At 51.3% G+C, this 20,247-nt stretch overlaps 1 protein-coding gene across 4 annotated transcripts in view; it reads right to left on the minus strand.

The window, feature by feature from the left end:
- The window catches only part of DNAJC6 (DnaJ heat shock protein family (Hsp40) member C6), a 564,838-nt gene that overhangs the window by 43,802 nt on the left and 500,789 nt on the right, over positions 1-20,247 (minus strand). For all 4 annotated transcript variants that reach the window (XM_069641979.1, XM_069641980.1, XM_069641978.1 and 1 more), the window contains 2 exons: positions 19,131-19,397; positions 16,670-16,818 (listed from right to left, as the gene is read on the minus strand). In XM_069641979.1, the coding sequence (XP_069498080.1) occupies positions 16,670-16,818; positions 19,131-19,397 (416 nt within the window). The remainder of the gene's footprint in view (positions 1-16,669; positions 16,819-19,130; positions 19,398-20,247) is intronic.

Consider the following 20,247-nt stretch of genomic DNA (forward strand, 5'->3'; position numbering starts at 1 on the left):
CCTTGTGTCTTCACGGGGGCGCCTCTCGATAACCGGGAAGTTCTTCGGAACCCTTCACATTTCCCCTGGAATCGGTAGAGGTAACACTGGAAGACAGGAGGGGTGATTTAGAAACTACTCCTTCTTCCAGACCCTCCACCCGGGTTCCCCCTGTAGTTTTCCCCCAGTGACGGCTCTCGCCTTGTATAATATAAAGATGCACTCTCTGTACTGCCACGCTGGGCAGGGGTGCGTCGATGTGGCACCGTATCGCTGAGTTACTTCACTGGCGAGGGCCGGAGTTCAGGCCGCTGCAACTCCTATCCAGGTAAGTATTCAGGTGAGTCTTGACTGGTGGAACAATGTCCTTGGGTGGGGTTTCGCCGTGATGAATTCGCTGGTAGTAACCTTCTTACTATCGCTGCAGGTGATGATGCTGCAAAGTAGCCGAAAGCGAGTCCGAACAGGTAAGTGAAAGCCAAGCGGCGCGGAAGCCTCCTTGCAAATGGCTAACCTGTGATTTGCTTTATTTTGCAGGCCAGGGCGGCCCGGAGGTGAATTGTCCTTGAAAATCCAGGAGGAGAGGGTGCTGCCCAGGCGGTGGATGCAGCTGTGCAGGGAAGAATGAAGACGGGACTGGTCTTGGAAGTAAGCCGGAGGACACAGTCTAGCCGACGGATGCAGAGATGCAGGGTAGGATGAAGAAGAGACTGGTCTTGGACGTCGACGAAGCCGGAGGACACCGTCTAGCCGACGGATGCAGAGATGCAGGGTATAATGAAGAAGAGACTGGTCTTGGACATCGACGAAGCCGGAGGACACCGTCTAGCTGACGGATGCAGAGATGCAGGTAAGGATGGAGAAGATTCGGGCCTTGGATGTCGATGAAGCCGGAGGTATGCTGGACAGGACCAGATGAGCGTCACGCTGCTAAGCAGATTAACGCGAAGCACGTGCCTCAAGACGGGAGTGGCTTAAATAGCACGGCGGTCTCCCAGGTGTCTTTGGGGTGGGCCCCACCCTGGAAGCTAGACCGCAGGATGCAGTTCTCCTGTATTCCACCTGGGGGCAGCCATACTGGTCCAATGCTCATTGAAACCCCGTTCCTGCAAGCTATTCCTATGCCATCAACGCCAAGACTGGCTCCAGGCATCTGAGGCACGCCAAATGAGGTCCTTAAGGGCCCGTGACCCCTAGAAGGGGATAAGGTTGTGACAGCACTCCCCCCTAAGGCCCCTCTCAGGGTAGTTCTCCGGTCAGGTCTGGGTTTAGAGGGAAATGTCTGATGAAAGCGTTGGAGCAAACGAGGGGCATGAACATGCTCACTAGGCTCCCACGTCCTATCCTGAGGTCCATACCCCTTCCAGTCCACCAGGTAGTAAAGCTTCAACCCTACCTCCTTGGAGTCCAGGATGTCTTTTACCTCGTACTCAGGTTCTCCTTGATTGATGATCGGGTCAGGTGGGGTTGTTACACGGGTTCCCGGTTTGAAGGGTTTCAGGAGAGACACATGGAAAACTGGGTGTATACGCAAGTTGGCTGGTAACGACAGCCTCACCGCTGCTGGATTAATGATAGCTTCCACTGGGTACGGTCCCAAGAACCGTGGACGAAACGTTTGCTTTCCCTTGATTGGTACGTGCTTGGAGGCAAGCCACACCATGTCTCCCACCTGATAGACAGGAGTTTCTGAACGATGCTGGTCCGTGCACTTCTTCTGGCGCGACTTGGCTTGTCATAGCTGTTCCTGAGCCTTGGCGAAAGCTTGGGTGATGGTCGTATGCAGAGTCTCGACTGCCGGAATTTCCAGGGTGGTAGGGATGTCTAGTCCGGAAGTCCGTGGGTTGCGACCGTAGATCGTGAAGAATGGTGTTTGCCCCGTGCTGCTGTGTAACGAGTTATTATATGTGTACTCTGCGATCCATAGGAACTCTCTTCAATCCCCTTCTCCCTGGTGAAGCATGCAGCGCAGATACTGCTCAAGAGTCTGATTTGTCCTCTTGGTCTGGCCATCGGTTTGAGGGTGGTGACTGGTGGATAGACGGATGTCTATCTGGGCCAAGGAGCAGCACTTTTTCCAGAAGCTGGACACAAACTGAGTTCCCCGATCAGATACTAAGACCGACGGGAATCCATGCAAGTGCACGACTTGTTCCAAGAAGACTTTGGCGAGACCGGAGGCAGTTGGGAGTCCCTTAAAGGGGATGAAGTGGGCTATTTTGGAAAATAAGTCCACAATCACCAAGATGGTATCGAAGCCTTGACACGGGGGAAGGTCGGTGATAAAATCCAGCGACAATGTGTGCCACGGGCCTAGTGGGATGGCCAGGGGCTAAAGGAGTCCAGCTGGTCTTTGCTTGCTGGACTTGTTTTGGGCGCACACTCCACACGAAGCCACGAATTCGATCACATCCTTCCGCCACGTGGGCCACCAGTAGTTCCTTTTGATTTTGGCTAGAGTCTTGGTGATGCCTGGATGGCCTTCCTTAAGGGAATCATGATGCCCGGAGATGACCTGCTCTTGTAATTCCTTCAACGGGATGAATAACCGTTCACGATAATATTGCAGTTGGTTCTTGACACTGTAGTGCTTTCCTCTGGAGGCCCACTCTTGTAGCTGCTCCTGGGTGAGAACCTGTTGGATTTCATACAGAAGTTCACTTTGGGTCAAAGTAGAAGTAATGCCCAGGATCCGATTCTCCGGTATGATAGCCACTGGATCAGGCGGCGTATGTGCCAACTCGTCTGTGCCCATGCGGGAGAGAGCGTCCGCTTTGCCGTTCTTGACACCAGGTCGATATGTTAATACAAAGTCTTATTTTGCAAAGAATAGAGCCCAACGCAGCTGCCATGAAGATTGGGCCTTTGCCGCTTTCAAGTATTGGAGGTTCCTGTGGTCTCTTATCACCGTGATGGTGTGCCGGGCCCCGAGTAGGTAGTGCCGCCAGGCCTTGAAAGCCGCCTTTATGGCCAATAACTCCTTATCGGTAATTGCGTAGTTGAGTTTGGCCGGCGTGAACTTGCACGACCAAAAGGCTACTGGGTGTAGCTGACCAGTTAGCGGATCCCTTTGGGACAAAACCGCCCCCATGGCCAGACTGGAGGCATCAGTTTCCACCATGTGGAGCTCTGGACGCGGATGACGTAAAATGGGGGCCGAGGTGAACCTTGTCTTGAGTTCTTGGAAGGCCTTTTCTGCTTCTTCGGTCCAGGTGAAAATCTTGTAGCATTTTCTGAGCAACGAGGTGATTGGGTGCACAATCTGAGAAAAACCTGGGATGAAGCGACGATAGAAGTTCACAAACCCCAGCATGCTTTAGACTCCATTGATTGAGGTAGGGGCTGGCCAATTGAGGACTGCGTCCACCTTATGTGCGTCCATTCGAATGCCCTGGGGGGAAGGAACGAAGCCCAGGAACTCCACTTCCGTAACATGGAACAAGCACTTTTCCAGTTTCGCATAAAGGTGGTGGTCACGAAGCTTAGTCAGGACCGCTGCACATGCCCTATATGCTCCTGCTCAGACGTGGAATACACCAGGATGTCATCAATGTATACAAGAGCACAGACATCAATGAACTCTCGGAGGACTTCATTCATGAAGTATTGGAACGCGGCTGGGGCATTGCAGAGGCCAAACGGCATTACTTGGTACTCGAATAGGCCGTACTTTGTACGGAAGGCCGTCTTCCACTCGTCCCCTTCTCTGATGCACACCAGATGATAGGCCCCTCTTAGGTCCAACTTTGTGTAAATCTGGGCTTCCTTAACCTGGTCCAGTAGCTCCGGAATCAAGGGCAATGGATAGCAGTTTTTGACAGTCACTTGGTTCAATGCACGATAATCGATGCATGTTCTCACTTTCACCTTCCTTTTTTGGTACGAAGAATAACGGCGCCGCGGCTGGAAACTTGGACGGGCAGATGAAGCTATTGGCCAGGTATTGCTTCGAGTATGCCTTAAGATGTTGATTTTCAGGCTCAGTGAGCGCATAAATGCACCCACATGGAATCTGGGCTCCGGGCAGCAGGTCGATTTGGCAATCATAAGGTCTATGGGGAGGCAACGTGTTTGCCTGTTCCTTCTGGAAAACATCATGGAAGTCTTGGCAATGAGCAGGCAGGGTCACGACCCCTCCAAGGGTGTGAGCCAGTCCCTTTCGACCCTTTCGTCCCTTTGGTTACAGGTATGCGTACAGCTACGGGCGAAAACCAGTTCCCGAGCTCGCCAGTCAATTCGAGGATTGTGAGCCACTAACCAAGGCATTCCCAGGATCAGCCAGAATTGGGGCGCCTTAATTAAATCAAAGGCTATGATTTCACGATGCCCATCTTCGCACAGAAGGGTAAGTTCACTGGTGCACTCTGAGACGGGGCCTGAAGCAATGTTGGTGCCATCAACCGTGGTAACCATCTCTGCAGTTGGTTTGGAGCACAGGGCTAGGCCCATCTTTACCGCAAGGTCCTGATCGATATAGTTCCCCACTGCCCCACTGTCGAGGTAAGCTTCCAGTGACTGCTTTTTGGTCGACTGCTGGTGGGGAATTAAGATCACCGGTAGCGTAAAATGGGAGGTCTGAAGCTGGGTTTCTCTGCTCGACAATTGGACCCCTACAATTGCCGGGCTTGGTCGTTTCCCGATTCCTCTTCCAGAGTTTCCTTATCGGTGGCACCGAGTGCTCGTCTGGGGTCTTAACCGGGCATTCCTTCAAGAAGTGGCCTGCTTTGCCACAGTAGAGACACAGCTGCATCTCCCTTCTTTTCTCCCTCTCGGCCTTGGTTAACAGAGGTCTGGCACCTCCTATCTGCATGGGTTCACTGGTTCCCTCAGGGCCCCGCGAGGAGTGTTCCTTGGGATGTAAGAACAAGGGACGCGAATCCGATCTCCCACGGTCACTCTTCCTATCCTGTAGGCGACGATCCAGTTGTGCCACCAGACTGATGAATTCAGCACAATTCTGGGGCGGGTCCACCACTTGGGCCAAGACGTCCTTTAGCTCTCCACGAAGACCCCGATGAAACAAGGTAGTTTGTTTATCCTCCGGCCAGTCAGCCTCGACCACCAGCTGATTGAACGTAGTGATATAGGTTAGCAAGTCCTGACTCCCCTGACGGAGTGATCTAGAGCCTGCCCATGGTGGCGTCGAGCGAAGAGTTTCTCCAGCTCCCGTTGAAACCCATCAAAGTCTCGCAGCAGCGGGTCATCTCGACTGATGAACGGCACAGACCAATCCGCTGTACTCCCACTGAGGTAAGATAGTGCAAAGGCAACACGGGCTTGGTCCGTAGGGAAGGCCCCTGGTCGGCACAGAAAATGGAGGCGGCATTGGTTCATAAAAGTGGCGAACCACCGGGCATCTCCCGCAAAGCGCTCAGGAGGAGCTAGTGGCACGGTTCCAAGGAGATTGATTTGAACTGGATTACTGGTGGTGGCTGAGGTGGACGGACCCAATCTGGGCAAGGGAGCCTGTCCTGCCTGGGACTGAAGAAGCTGCCGCCCTAAATCCTCCGACCTCTCTTTGTCGACAATCAGTTCCCTTCGTAACACGTTGGTCTCCTGCTGCGCGGAATGGACTTCGGCACGCAACTGTCCCAACAACTGGGCTAGCTGATCTGTTTCTGAAGGTTCCATCCTAGACGCCCAGGTGGATTATTAAGTTAGTGCTTCGCGTTCTGTAACGCTCACCTTGTGTCTCCACGGGGGCGCCTCTCGATAACCGGGAAGTTCTTCAGAACCCTTCGCCTGCCCCTGGAATCGGTAGAGGTAACACTGGAAGACAGGAGGGGCGATTTAGAAACAACTCCTTCTTCGAGACCCTCCACCCGGGTTCCCCCTGTAGTTTTCCCCCAGTGATGGCTCTCACCTTGTATAATGTAAAGATGCGCTCTCCATCCTGCCACGCTGGGCAGGGGCGCATCGATGTTGCACCGTATCGCTGAGTTACTTCACTGGCGAGGGCCGGAGTTCAGGCCGGCTGCAACTCCTATCCAGGTAAGTATTCAGGTGAGTCTTGACTGGTGGAACAATGTCTTTGGGTGGGGTTTTGCCGTGATGAATTCGCCGGTAGTAACCTTCTTACTATTGCTGCAGGTGATGATACTGCGAAGTAGCCGAAGGCGAGTCCGAACAGGTAAGTGAACGCCAAGCGGCACGGAAGCGTCCTTGCAAATGGCTAACCTGTGATTTGCTTTATCTTGCAGGCCATGGCGGCCCGGAGGTGAATTGTCCTCGAAAATCCGGGAGGAGAGGGTGCTGCCCAGGCGGTGGATGCAGCTGTGCAGGGAAGGATGAAGACGAGACTGGTCTTGTAAGTCGACGAAGCCGGAAGACACCGTCTAGCCGACGGATGCAGAGATGCAGGGTAGGATGAAGAAGAGACTGGTCTTGGACGTCGACGAAGCCGGAGGACACCGTCTAGCCGACGGATGCAGAGATGCAGGGTAGAATGAAGAAGAGACTGGTCTTGGACGTCGACGAAGCCGGAGGACACCGTCTAGCCGACGGATGCAGAGATGCAGGTAAGGATGGAGAAGATTCGGGCCTTGGATGTCGATGAAGCCGGAGGTATGCTGGACAGGACCAGATGAGCGTCACGCTCCTAAGCAGATAAGCGCGAAGCGCGTGCTTCAAGACAGGCATGGTTTAAATAGAAAGGCGGTCTCCCAGGTGTCTTTGGGGCGGGCCCCACCCTGGAAGCTAGACCGCAGGATGCAGTTCTCCTGTATTCCACCTGGGGGCGGCCATGCTGGTTCAATGCTCATTGAAACCCTGTTCCTGCAAGCGTCTCCTATGCCTGCAATGCCAAGACTGGCTCCAGGGCATCCGAGGCGAGCCAAATGAGGTCCTTAAGGGCCCGTGACCCCTAGAAGGGGATAAGGTTGTGACACCGTGTTGAGAGTGGATTCACAATAAACCGTTACAGAGAACTGTCTAGTCACTCAGTTAGGAGGTAAAACTGTCAGAGGAATGAGTGAGTGGTGGGGCTGGGATGTGCTGGGTGAGGGCCAGCAAAGAAATGGAGTGGCTGTCCTGGAGGCCAGGACTAAAACCAGTATGCATTTGTCTGAGGATTTACTGCAGTGGATGGTGTTGGAGCCATGCAGTGGGGTCACATATCCCAGGGGTGCCCGGGTTTATGAAGCAGAGGGTGTGAAGGATTCAGAGTTCGCAGTGGACTCAAACAGCCACCACTTATTGAATAATTTCCAGGCTATTTATGAGATTTCTAAACCATATTTGTATTGACTGGAAATTGGCCAATGCTGGGTTCTCGCCACTAGCGACTAGATCGAGTGTTAGCTGAAAAGTCGGCCTTGGTCTAAAAGTATTCATAACCACTTGGGATAGTGCCCACAGAGTTGATGTTGCACTTTCTTAAGTGCGAAGAAAAACCTCACACTGGTAACAAACCAAAGGAAACAAACCACATCAAAATATGCGGCCAAGTTACACTGACATATAACTGGGGTATTGGCAATGAGGAGATCATCTAGCTGCCTGAAGAACTCCACAGATCCACGCTTAAACCAAATCTGCATCATACGAGATTCGTGCACACTGAAGTGAGATTGCACGAGACAGTCTCAAGGGATTTGGAATCACTGAAGCAAAAGAAAGTTCTGCAAAACTGGAATAATTGGCTGGAGTCAAGTTCCTCTGCGAAGTAGAAGGAACCATTGACGGTGCCTCCAAAGCGTTCTTGTCATATGCAAGAAGTTAACCTCCAATCCTGGATGGTATATGATGACTATGCCATTCTGTTAAAAAGTATCAGATGGGGGGGCGTGGCCTGGAGCGCCAGCGATGAGGCAGCTCCTTTGATGGCCTCCACATGGGCCCGCGGCTAAGCCCTAATTCTGCCCATTTCCAGCCGGGTTCGTGATACGAGATGGCGAGCCTTCAGCTGCTGAGGTCCATGACAGCGTTTTGAGTGCATAACGCTCTTGCCAATGGTGAAAATGCGACGGGGAGCTTGGACGCCCACACCCGTACTACGGCCCAAAATGGCGGCCGCATCTCCGCGACTAATCCCAAGCTGGCGGCTGGGACTCATCATCAGCCCTGAACTGCATCTGATAGCGGGGGCCCACGGATGAGGCCTGCACCACCCGACATCCTGCAGCGGGACGCCCCCCCCCTGTGCTTGATCCTCGACGCTGCAAGGCCCGCTGCTGGAGCTCCGGCGACTTACTGCCAGTTGCTGCACCACCAGTGGCAGCGGCCCCGTGGGCCTTGGACTGATCTTGGAGCCGGAGGCTTACCCACCGCCCACCTCCAGCGGCGGCCCCGCTGGTGTCCCTGTTATCTCTGCGGGACCCTTGAGGGGGCTTTCTCCTGCCCTACACCAGCGCCCTCTTCGATTCCTGTGGCGCCCCTGCCTGCCTTCTGCCTGCTGCTCCCGGGGGTGAGGCCCTGCCTCCCATGGCTACCATCGGAGGCCCTCCAGCTACAGCGTGACCCCGGCTCGTGTGGGGGCCACGCACATCGCCCAGGTGAGATTGGCAGCCCCTCAGCATACCTGCTCCCAGCCTCTCCCGGGGTCGCTCTGGGGCCCACTGCAACATCCCCCCTTGGGAGCCTACTGTTTCTCCCAGACCCCACCTGGTCAGAGGACCCTCTAGCCCACTAGCCCTGACCCCATACGCAGTGTGTCACCCTCTTCGACTTCCTGGGGAACCCCTGCCCATGTCACCTTGCCACCGGCTGGGGGTCGGAGGTCTCCGCCGCCATCGTCCTAGACGGCCACCCATATTGCTGGACTGCTCAACCACAATGAACTGTGCCGCTTCGTGAGAATCTGGAAGTTTAACCTGTCTGCTCCACCGCCTGGGACGCCCTGGCCCTACCCATCCCATACATCTATTTGGCCGCCTTCTTCTGCCTTCCGTGGAACGTGGACACGAGACTCACCCTTGGGCGATGTCCCCTCGCCTCAGAGCCATGACCAAAGCACTAAAGCTCCCTAAATCAACCGACATCTCTACCATGCTGCAAGCCTCGGAGAGGGGTAAGAAAGCAGGCCCCCCCAAACTTACTCCCCAGAAGCCGGCTGACGGCGGGAGGTCACTTGTGACCAAGGAGGATCTCCAAGCCTTCATGAGCGATATTAAATCGGAATTTAGAGCCTGCATGACGGAACTCACCGCCAAATTGGAACAGACAGAACAAAGAGTCGCCGACATAGAACAGAGGGTTGGGGAGGTCGAGGACCTAACCACCGACCACTCCACCTCGCTAACGGAAATTAAACGCGCCGTCCAGTCGCTAGTGGCGAGAACCGAAATCCTTGAACATAAGCAGGCGGACATGGAAAACCGCTCTCGCAGCAACAACCTGCGCCTCTGCGGGGTGCCCGCTTCAATCTCCGATCGGGAGCTCCCTGAATATGTCAGCACCTTCTTTCAGTCTCTCCTGCCAGACTTGGATGAGACCCAACTCCTGCTGGATCGGACCCACAGGCTGCGCCCTCGCCGGGGTATCGATACAGACTCCCCCCGGATGTGATCACTAGGGTCCACTTCTACACCACCAAGGAGGCCATAGCAGCTATTGGCCGTTGAAAGGACAAGCTCTCATTCCAGGAAATCGCGATACAGATCTTCCAAGACCTCTCCCCACTGACTCTTCAGAAGTGCAGGATGCTCCGGCCTTAATCACTTTTTCTCTGGGATCAGCAGATCCGTTATCGATGGCTTTTTCCTACGGCTCTACAATTCTTGTACAAGGGCACCCTGCGCACCATCAGCCACCTTGACGATGCAGCATCAATCCTTCATCCGGACTCCCCTGGGTCCTCAGACCCCTCTGCTCCGAGCCGAACAAGCCGGCTCTAGACACGACCTCCCCAAAGCCGAAACCGACCCCATGGTCAAGGGTGCAGAGGAACCGCAAACCTAAATAAAGCGCTATAATGCCTGCACCAGACACATGGTACTGGAAACGCCTGAAGCTTTTACATCTCGCCGCGGACCCCATGTGGTCCATAACCCCCTCCAAGGCGGATGCCATTACCCTACCCTTGGAGACACCTTCAACCATGTTGGCGCTGTCAGATGACAGCCTGGGCGCCTAGGAGCCATGTGGATAGTTCTAAATCGACCCCCTGACCGCAATTTGGACCTCTCGTTGGAGGTCATTCGTGAATGTGAATTCCTCCCGTTGGAGGCCAGTTAGACCAGTTAAAAAACCCTCTACCACAGGAGACCCCGAAATGACTACGGTCTCACGTCCATGGCTGACCTAACTCCCCCACGACCCCCCCCCCAGCAAGTGGATCTTCCGGACCAACCTTCGCATCTGAAACTTAGTTCACCACCTTGAATGTTAGGGGCCTGAACTCCCCCCCGAAGAGGAAATCAATTCTACAGAGGCTACAGGACGGCGGGACCTCAATTGCCTTCTTGCAAGAGACACATTTGATTCCGGTGGACTTTCCTCGCTTACGAAGCAGATTCTTTCTGCTGCAATTCCTCGCCTCTAACGGAACTAAGAAGGGAGGCACCGCTATTTTATTCACGAAAGACCTGAAGCCCCAGATCCTTGACTCACGACGATGCCAAGAGGGTCGCTTCATTGCAATCAAATGCACCATACATGGCTAGCCCTATACCCTCATCTCGGTGTACGCTCCGAACGAATACCAGGAGGGCTTCTACCAGGACCTAGAGGACTCCCTCCTCCCATTCATTGAGGGGCATATCGTCATTGGAGGAGACTTTAACGGGGCCCCGGACCCTCTCAAGGACAGGTCCCACCCCCCGACACCCAGAGACCTGAAGTTGGCCACTGGCCTGCTCCACCTATTTCGCACGCTGAACATTGTAGACTCTTGGAGGGTACTGTCTCAGATGAAAGGGACTTCACCTTCTACTCATATGTGCATCGTACTTTCTCTAGAATTGACCTGATCTTGACCTCCCCACAGATCCTGACTTTCACTGATGATGTGGTAATTGGCCCCCGGATCCTCTCGGATCATGCCCCAGTTACATTGACCTTGCGGTCCCATGACCCGGAGCCCCTTCCACGCCGCCGGTGGTGCTTATATGACCCTATTCTGGGGGACATGGCTGTGAGAGACTCAATTGCAAGCTCCATCAAGAATTTTTTTGCTGAAAACCGGGACGAGGACACTTCCCCGGCCAACACCTGGGATACCATGAAAGCGGTCCTTAGAGGAGAGCTGATCGCCCAAGGTACCGCATTCCACAAAAGAAAGCAGGCGACTCGAGCCGTCCTGGAGGCTGAGGTCCATGAAGCTGAAGCTACTCACAAAAGGAAGGGCTGGGCCCCCAAATCTTACAGGATCCTACAAATGGCTAGGAAAACGCTGGAAGCTCACTACGCTGAGGCTACGGCAAATCTGCTAACCAGAACCAAGCAATGGTAGTATGCACACAACAATAAGGCCAACAAACTCTTGGTGAACAAACTGGCAAAGGTGAAGAGTAGGAATGCCATCCTGGGCCGCCGTGATCCGCAGGGGGTGATCCACTACGCGGACCACGAGAAAGTACGCTTGGCAACCGCCCACCAACTGGAAATAATGACGGCGGCCCCGAAGGATCCGACTAAGCAACGTTCATACATTCGAGAGGCGGCCCTCCCGAACCTGTCCTTGGCAGCCAGGGAAGACCTTGAAGCACCGATTACGACCGAGGAGGTGGAGGCAGCCATTAAGAGCCTAAAATCTAGAGCCTCAGGCCTCTTTCGGCCCCAATTATTGGCCCCCCTGGCCCGCCTCTACAACTCATTCGTGGCCACTGGAATGGTCACCCCAACAATGCAAGAATCTATCACAGTCCTTATCCCCAAGCCTGGGAAGGACCCCCACGACATTAGCTCGTATAGACCCATTGCCTTGCTGAATCTGGATGCCAATATATACTCCAAGATCCTGGCCAATCGTCTAGCACCTATCCTCCCGAACATCATAGACCCCAGATCAAATGGGCTTTATTCACCATAGGTCGACAAAAGACAACATCCGCAAGGCTCTGGACCTAATTGAGATCGCCACTCGGGACTCCCAACAACTAGCTTTACTGGCGCTGGACGCAACCAAAGCGTTCAACAAGGTGGACTGGTCTTATCTGCGTCTCACTCTAGAGGCCTTTAGCTTCGGCCCGAGCTTCCAGAAAATGATCTTTGTGAATTACCAGGCCCCTAGGACTAGGCTGAGAATCAACGGCCACTTATCGGACTCGATCTCCCTCACGTGCGGAACGACACAGGGATGTCCTCTGTCCCCCTTGCTCTTTGCTTTGGCCATGGAGCCGTTGGCTCAACGAGTCTGGAAAACCCCCCCGAATCAGTGGCCTGAGTATTGGCTCTGCGCAACATAAAGTGGCCCTCTATGCGGATGATGTTCTGCTCACCATTACAAACATTGAGGGATCCATCAGGGAGGCCTTAACTGAAATCCACAGCTTTGGGATGGTCTCGGGATTCGCGATTAACTTCCAAAAGTCAGCGGCTCTGGGAGTGGGTTTGACCCCGGCTGAACGAGAGTCCTTGGAGGAGAGAGGTCCTTTCCAGTGGAGCATAATATCGATCCCCTACCTGGGGGTCCAGATCCCCGCACATCCAACAAAAGTCTATCGGGCTAACTTCCCGTCACTCTTCGAGGAACTAGAAAAGGATCTGACCCGCTGGCAATCACAAGAGATCTCCCTCCTAGGCCGCATCACGGCATGCAAAATGAACTTACTTCCTCGCTTCCTCTATGCCTGTGCCGCCCTCCTGATCACCATTCCGCTCCCCCCCTACAGCGGCTCCAAAGAAAGATGGTGGACTTCATCTGGAGGGGGAAGAAAGCACGCATCCCGCCAGCACGAGACTGGGAGGCCTGGAGGAACCCGACCTCCATAAATACCAAATGGCAGCGCAACTAGCCCACCTCCAAGCATGGGGGCTTGTTACAAGTTGGCCGAAATGGGTGGAAATCGAACAATCCTGCCTTTCTCTCCCCCTGCGCTTCCTCCCGTTCCTATCTACAGCCTTACGTCGAAGTTGGCTGGGCACTCTAACAGCACAAAACAAATGATAAAGGTTTGGGAGTGGGCTCGCAGTCACCGGGGTGTCCCAGGAGACCTGAGCGCGCTCTCCCCAATCTTCCTCAAACCAGCCTTTCCCCCGGGGCCCATCCCAAAAACTTTAGAAACTGGGTTGCAGGGGGTCTCACCACTCTGGGACAACTCTTCGAGGGGAATTCCCCCCTAACCTTTGAACGCTGCAAGATGACTTTCCAGTTAGCGGAAACGGATAGGTATTCCTACGCCCAACTTAGGCACTGGTGCTCCCACCCGCAGACCCGTGCGGCGGCCACGAGACCCCTCACCTCACTAGAGCTGACAGTGAACGACCTAACGGCCCAGGGAAAGATCTCTGCCCTATATAGACTGCTGCAGGAGGACCCCCCCAGTTTAGGCCTTCCTACATCTCTCAATGGGAAACGGACCTCGGACACACCATTGAGGATCACAGGTGGGTGGACATCTGGACAAGAACGCGGACGACATCCTGCTGCATTACCAACTGGGAGTGTGCCCATAAGCTACTCCTGCGCTGGTACTACCCCCCTCAACGCCTTCACCACTTCCAACCGGCACTAGACCCCCACTGTTGGCGACTTTGCGGCCTTCCAGGATCCTACTTCCACATGTGGTGGACCTGCCCCCAAGTGAAGGAGTTCTGGACTCTTTGCTTAGCTACCATAAAGGATGTCACCCAAGTGACCATTCCGCTCACGCCCAAACAGGTCCTCCTAGGGATTCCACTGCCAGACTCATACCCGCGGTCGGGGAGAAGAGCTGCCTTAGTGTCCCAGTTTTTGTTAGCGGCTAAGATCACGGTGGCCCGCACCTGGAAGTCTGCTGGCGGACCCTTGATGGCCCTTTGCTGGGTTAAACTTTGGGATATTTTAATAGCCGAGAGGGTCACAGCGACCAAAGCGGGACTGCTTCACCGATTTCGAGACATCTGGGTGCCAGTACTGGACTATGACCTGAACTACCCGGCCCTGACCCACAAACCGCGCCTGATTGCAAGAGCCCTTCACGCTATGGACGACCCGCTACTGCCACCAGACCAGTCCAATTAAGGCCTGAGAACTATGCTCGCCAGGGAACGTATGGGATGGGAGAAGGGGACTCTGGGTTTGCACGATTTGAGAAGCTACATGTAATGCGTTCGTATAATTTCTCCTGTATGTTGATTTACAAATAAACACATTTTTTAAAAAGAGTATCAGATGGTATGATAGAAGGGCTACAAGTGGAAGCATTCTGTAATAATTTTTAGGGAACAAATAAAGTGTTGGAGCTTTTAAAGATGCCCATGTATCGTCCCTGCCTCCTTGCTGTTGGTGTGGGAGAAAGGGAACAAATTGCAGCATATCGTCTACTTTAACAAACATCAAAACATCTTCTGGAATACTGCAAAATGTTGCAAGGGAAACTATCACATCGTATTTAGGAACCTAATCAAATACCTCATACGAGGAAGTGATTTGATGGATTATATATCTACACGTGGTGAAGAACATGTAAGCCCAGCTTGAGTCGAGTGGAAATGAAGCGTTTATAGACCAGTGGACCGACACTCTTAGATCCTATGGTACACATGACATGATAAACGTGACGGACTCGGAGATCAATGGTACGGGCAGCATGAATGATGACGACGAAGTCAATATGCGTATGCCAGATCAGAACAGTGTTATTGCACAATACAGAATTATAACAAAGCTATTTTAATCAGCCATTGAACGGTCTGCGTAAATGTATGCAATTAGACAATGAGTCGAGATGGGGAGCGACGCTGGTCAGGGTAACAGCACGCCACTTCCAAAACCATCCACCATTTCAGCACATCCTTAAATAGAATTGACTGTGCTCTTAGGGAGAAACTAAAAGATTTGCGCAGATGGAGCAAAGTAAAGTTGCCTCTCTCGTGTCTTGATCCATTCCAACAGTGTACCTGTGTGTAAGACAGGACATGGTGGAGGAGCAAAAATCGCAGAAAGTTTGCCCAAAAATGGAAGCGTGTTTCAATAGTTAGTAGATCAGGAAGGAGCTATAAGTAGAGGCTCAAACAATGCTTGATTTTGTTGAGAAGATGTCACAGATGGCCCAGGTTAACTGCTACCTTGTCTGACATTGAATGTTGATATGGTGATATGGTGGATGCTCATTGAACGTTACCAACTGCAGTAATTACTGGGTGCTGGAAAGGTCTGCATGATTCCAAGTCACGCGGACCTTTCGTTATTCCATATTTTGAAGTTATATATGACTCAATGAGACCTGGTAATTACTGCATATGATAACTACCACACCCAATAACTACTGCACGCAGTAATGGTTTTGTGCGGAGGTACTTACCTCTGCACAAAAGCGGGCACAAACAACAGTTTTGGTATCAAGGTGGTAAAAGACCTGGTAATGGTAGTTACTGGATGTTTTACAGCTACCGCCAAACTTACAATCATGCCCAGTGTGTTTTTTGGTATGGTATGGTAATGTTTATTTGTAAAGCGCCTATACACAAGGCAAGTGTTTCACAGAGCTGAAGGAGGGGGGGACAAGGGAAAAAACAACAGTCATTCAGAGCCCTTGAATTTCTGAACGATACAAGTCTGCACAGGCAGAGTAAGTCACATAATACAAAATAACAGTGCAGATAACAGCAAATGGGTGTGACCACCATTCTGCAGTTTTTCCAAGTGCATTGAGGCACCACCATGCAAGAAGGGGTGACAGGGAAGATAGATGATGATCTTCAAGGCATGGTACGTTCAGATCTTGCAAGTGCACAGATGGTACAGGAGAGAGGAGGGGGGAACAAGTGCAGGGGGAGCACAAGTTCAGGGGGAGGGCAGTCCAAGTGCGCCCAGTCAGTCAGAAACTTGGGTAATTACTGCGAGATACCACTATCATGGGTCCTTAACCTAGTGTAGTAGCGATATGGAAAGTGCAGGCCCGGAGGCAAGTGCGAGAGGACTGGGGAGGGTGCCAAGGAACTGTGAGATTCTGAGGCACACCCAGCGGCCAGTCAGCAAACTGTGTGGAAAGGAGGGAGAGAGGGATAAAGTGGAGAAGAGAAGTTAGCAGGGTAGAGGGAGATAGAAGGAAGAGGAGAAAGAGAATGTCTTTAGGAGTTTCCAGAACTTAAGGGGATCAGGCTCAAGACGGAGGGCGGCAGGGGGGCTATTCCAGAGGGAGGCCTCTGCTGAGGATAAATATCTCCCTCCAAATCTCTGCTTGTAGAACCAGCTCACTCGCAGAAGGTTGGAGGTAGATGAGCAGAGGGTTCAGTAAGGATAGTATTTAAGTAGGCATTGTTGCAGATAGGTAGGTTTGATTATGTGTTTTCCTCAGCAAAATAAATGTTAACAAGGCCTTTTAGGGAAACGATATAGGGTATGTTTTATAACAAAATGTTTTTTGGTAGTTTAGGAGTTTTCAGTTTTGGACATCTTCGAGAATGTGTGTAGCGGATGTGGAGGTGAATATTGTTTTTCTGATTATGATAGATATGGTCAAGCTACATAGAAAGGTTCAATCCCAGCATTTCTGGCGTGGCGGCATAAATGCATGGAAGCCCGTTTCCCGCAGTCACATGGAGAGAATGGGACACTCAGTTTGCACTTGCTCCTCTACCATAACCGCAATATGAGCAGAGCTCTTACCTTTAGCTTCTCGGGATCCATCTCTTTAGCCATTTCCTCTTTTCTCATTTCTGCTATCGTTCTGGGCCCCTTCCTGTCCTTGTGTGCACTGAACCCTTGACTTGAGAGCAAGTCTTCAAAATTGTCAGCAGGCCCTTTATGTGCAGAATCTTTAAAGTGAATTAGAAAAATTATGTAAATACTTGAAGCAGCTATTTGTCAATTGTAAATTTTATAGTGTTAAAGCGCAGTTTCATGCATCCAAAGTGCCATATTTTCACAATATGTACTGTCCACCTGTTAGGATCCAGGACCCTGCACTAGTGGGAAGCCATCACACCATTTCTATAGTTGACTTGGCTGGGCGAATCCTGGGACATCTCGGACAGGCCAGGAAGGGGGCAGATGGAGGCTGTACTCCAGCTACCGGCTTCAGTGACATCCATATCCAGGATGCACTGAAGCTATGTGGAGCACAACGCTTGTTCTGCCTGACCACCTATGTTCAAGCAGGTGCCTGACCTGTGCTATATGCTAGGGATTGATAGACACCAAAGGGAGTGGATCCTGGCCTTTAAAAATCAGACAGAGGAGAAATCAGTGCCTCAGCAGCGGCCTGCAGAAAGTTCCCTGTCTACACCTTGATTGCTTCCCATGCACCAATCCTGTACTTGGCCAGTTGGCCTGATTGGTGGATTTCCTTGTTCCTTTTCATAGTCTTGATTTATTCTGTAAAGACTGAATAGCGAGTTACAGGTACTGGATATCTCATGTTGCCTGTTTTCCCTTTTTCTTTTCTTACCACCTTTTGAGAGGGTTTCACCCCACTTCTTTCAGGGGAGCCTTCTAGATAATTTGTTGTGGTAATACACAGTTGGAGGAGGTGCCCTTATTGCCTTATTCTTAGTCCTACTCCCATTCGTACCTTATCCCCTTTGGAGTTAAGCTTCCAGGCCTGCTATAGATGACAAATACCACCATACCACTCCTGATTTTACTGCTCTTTGCCCCCAGCCTTTTCTACTTACTCCAACTGATCTAGCACGGGTGAGGCGGCCACTGTAGAAGGGCCAACAGTGCTGTGCTGTCTTCCAGTGGTTATGTACTTTGGAAATCTGGCACCACAGAGGCATGCAGTAAATATATCTGCCCAGGCAGAAGGATATTACAAGTAATCACATTCTACCTGGACAGGCTTGTTTTCTGACTCACCGGGCCACTTTCACCGGGCAGTCTACAGGACTTTCTTGTGCCCCAATTTCAGGCGTGTCTCCCTCTATCCAGGTATCCCAAATCTAGGTGTTTCTGCATTTACTGTTGTGCCCCCATGTGTTTCTGCATTTACTGTTGTACCTCCATTTCAGGCGATTCTCCCTCTATCCAGGTATCCCAAATCTAGGTGTTTCTGCATTTACTGTTGTGCTCCCATTTCAGGCATTTCTCCCTCTGTCCAGGCATCCCAAGTCTAGGTGTTTCTGCATTTACTGCTGTGGCCCCATGTGTTTCTGTATTTACTGTTGAACCTCCATTTCAGGCGATTCTCCCTCTATCCAGGTATCCCAAATCTAGGTGTTTCTGCATTTACTGTTGTGCCCCCATTTCAGGCATTTCTCCCTCTGTCCAGGTATCCCACATCTGGGTGTTATTCTATTTACTGCTGTGCCCCCATTTCAGGCATTTCCCCCTCTACCCAGGTATCCCGAATCTAGGTGTTTCTACATTTACTGTTGTACCTCCATTTCAGGCATCCCAAATCTAGGTGTTTCTGCATTTACTGTTGTGCCCCATTTCAGGTGTTCATCCCTCTATCCACGTATCCCAAATCTAGGTGTTTCTGCATTTACTATTCAGGTATCCCAAACCCTATCACTGTAGTGCACAGAAAATCAGTGCAAATGGTGAAGGAGTCTCACCTTACCTCAAGAAATATCAAAGCAGCCAGACTCAATTCCAATGAATTGTGATTCTGCAAATCAGTGAGTCGATGCGCTCACATAGTGAGGCCAGCACAGATGGCTGGTAAGTGAGTGAGGGTATCAGAACTGTGCATCAGTGCAGCAGAGTCTGATATTAGGCGTCAGAAGAACACTAATTACTAGACCCTCATTGAAAGCACAAAAATGCCACCTGATGAGTGATCCGAGTATGGCAAAGGGGATGTGGCCTAGTATTTCAGCGAAGATCATCTCTTTCGTGATATGGTTGGACTGAATTGCAAAAGTGTAAAACTCCTTAGATATTTGCAGTGTTTTATAAGCATTCGCTAAAGGATTCTCATGAATGGATAAATGCGAACGTGAGTTCCCACACAGGCCAATTTCTTGATGTCCCTGTATAAGTATGATCACTAATACTTCCAAAAATATATTGAACACTGCAGTAATGATCTCAGGATTGATAACACATACTAATAATATTATCCGATAAGAGACAATTTTGGTCAAGAGACAGACACTTGTACAAATAACATGTTACTACTCACCAAGGTTACTTGTGCTTTTGCGATGATCGCCCTGACCGGTGGGCATGGCCGAGAAGCTGACATTGTAGTTTGGTCTGTTCTGTGGGGAAGAATGCGGGACACTTTGCTGAGGTTTTGTCTGTGACGGGGGCCAAGAATACCCTGTGCTTGGATGCCAGCCTCCACCGCCTCCTGGTTGAGGTGATGGCTTCTGCGGGGAGCTCAGTGGGGGGAATCCCCCACCCATGCCAGTTGGTGTGGTAGGCCTACTGCCAAACGAGGAGCCACCTACAGAACATACACAAGAAGCAAAGCAATCAAATGCAAGGCTTGTTTATGAGAACATCTACTTATGTTATTCATGATAAGAAAACTTGTCACAAATTGGAAGGTTAAAAAGAAAAAAAGAACCCTAATTCCTTATTTTACGAACACCCATTATTCACTCGCATCTTCTTCTGTAACTGTTCTCTACATTTACACATCAATGGACCACTTTAAGAGGGTGGCTTTGTGTGCACACATTACTACTCTGAATTAATTGTTATTATCTATATGTCCTACCAATGTTATAACATTTCTTTGGCTAACCAATGTGTGCACCCAAAGCCGTCCTCTGAAAGTGATCATTGACAATACATTTGAAAAGTCTATCTTTAAAATAATTCAAATGTGCTTACAAGGCACGTGCTCTACCTATGCCCCTACGTTGACACTGCTGCTTTGTCTGTTCTATGCCTTTCTGAATTCTATTAACTAGTTGTACCTACCACCGCTCCTTCCGGAAGGCAGTGCAATGAATTCCCCACTCTTGCTGTGAAGAAGCAGACTAGGGCCATCTCTGGTAGCTCATAGATCTTCAATCTAGAACTGCACGTGCTGCAGGTCACACTCTCCTCCCTTCCTTCATGTACACCCCTGAGGCATGTCAATGTCTCATTCAGATGTCTTCTCGTGCAGACTGCGCGGAGAAACACGGTGCAATGCTGACGGATCTCTATCTGAAGTAGCAGCAATCTATATTTATCTATCGGAAATGTGGAGTCCACGACTTGTCACAATTCTTTAGATGAGGCCTCACCAATGACCTTTGCTGTAACACCACTTCCTTTTTCTTTCGAGTACAATCATCTCTGTA

The sequence above is a fragment of the Ambystoma mexicanum genome, chromosome 1q (genome assembly GCF_040938575.1).
Source record: "Ambystoma mexicanum isolate Mex_15411 chromosome 1q, UKY_AmexF1_1, whole genome shotgun sequence".
Classification (NCBI taxonomy): Eukaryota; Metazoa; Chordata; class Amphibia; order Caudata; family Ambystomatidae; genus Ambystoma; species Ambystoma mexicanum.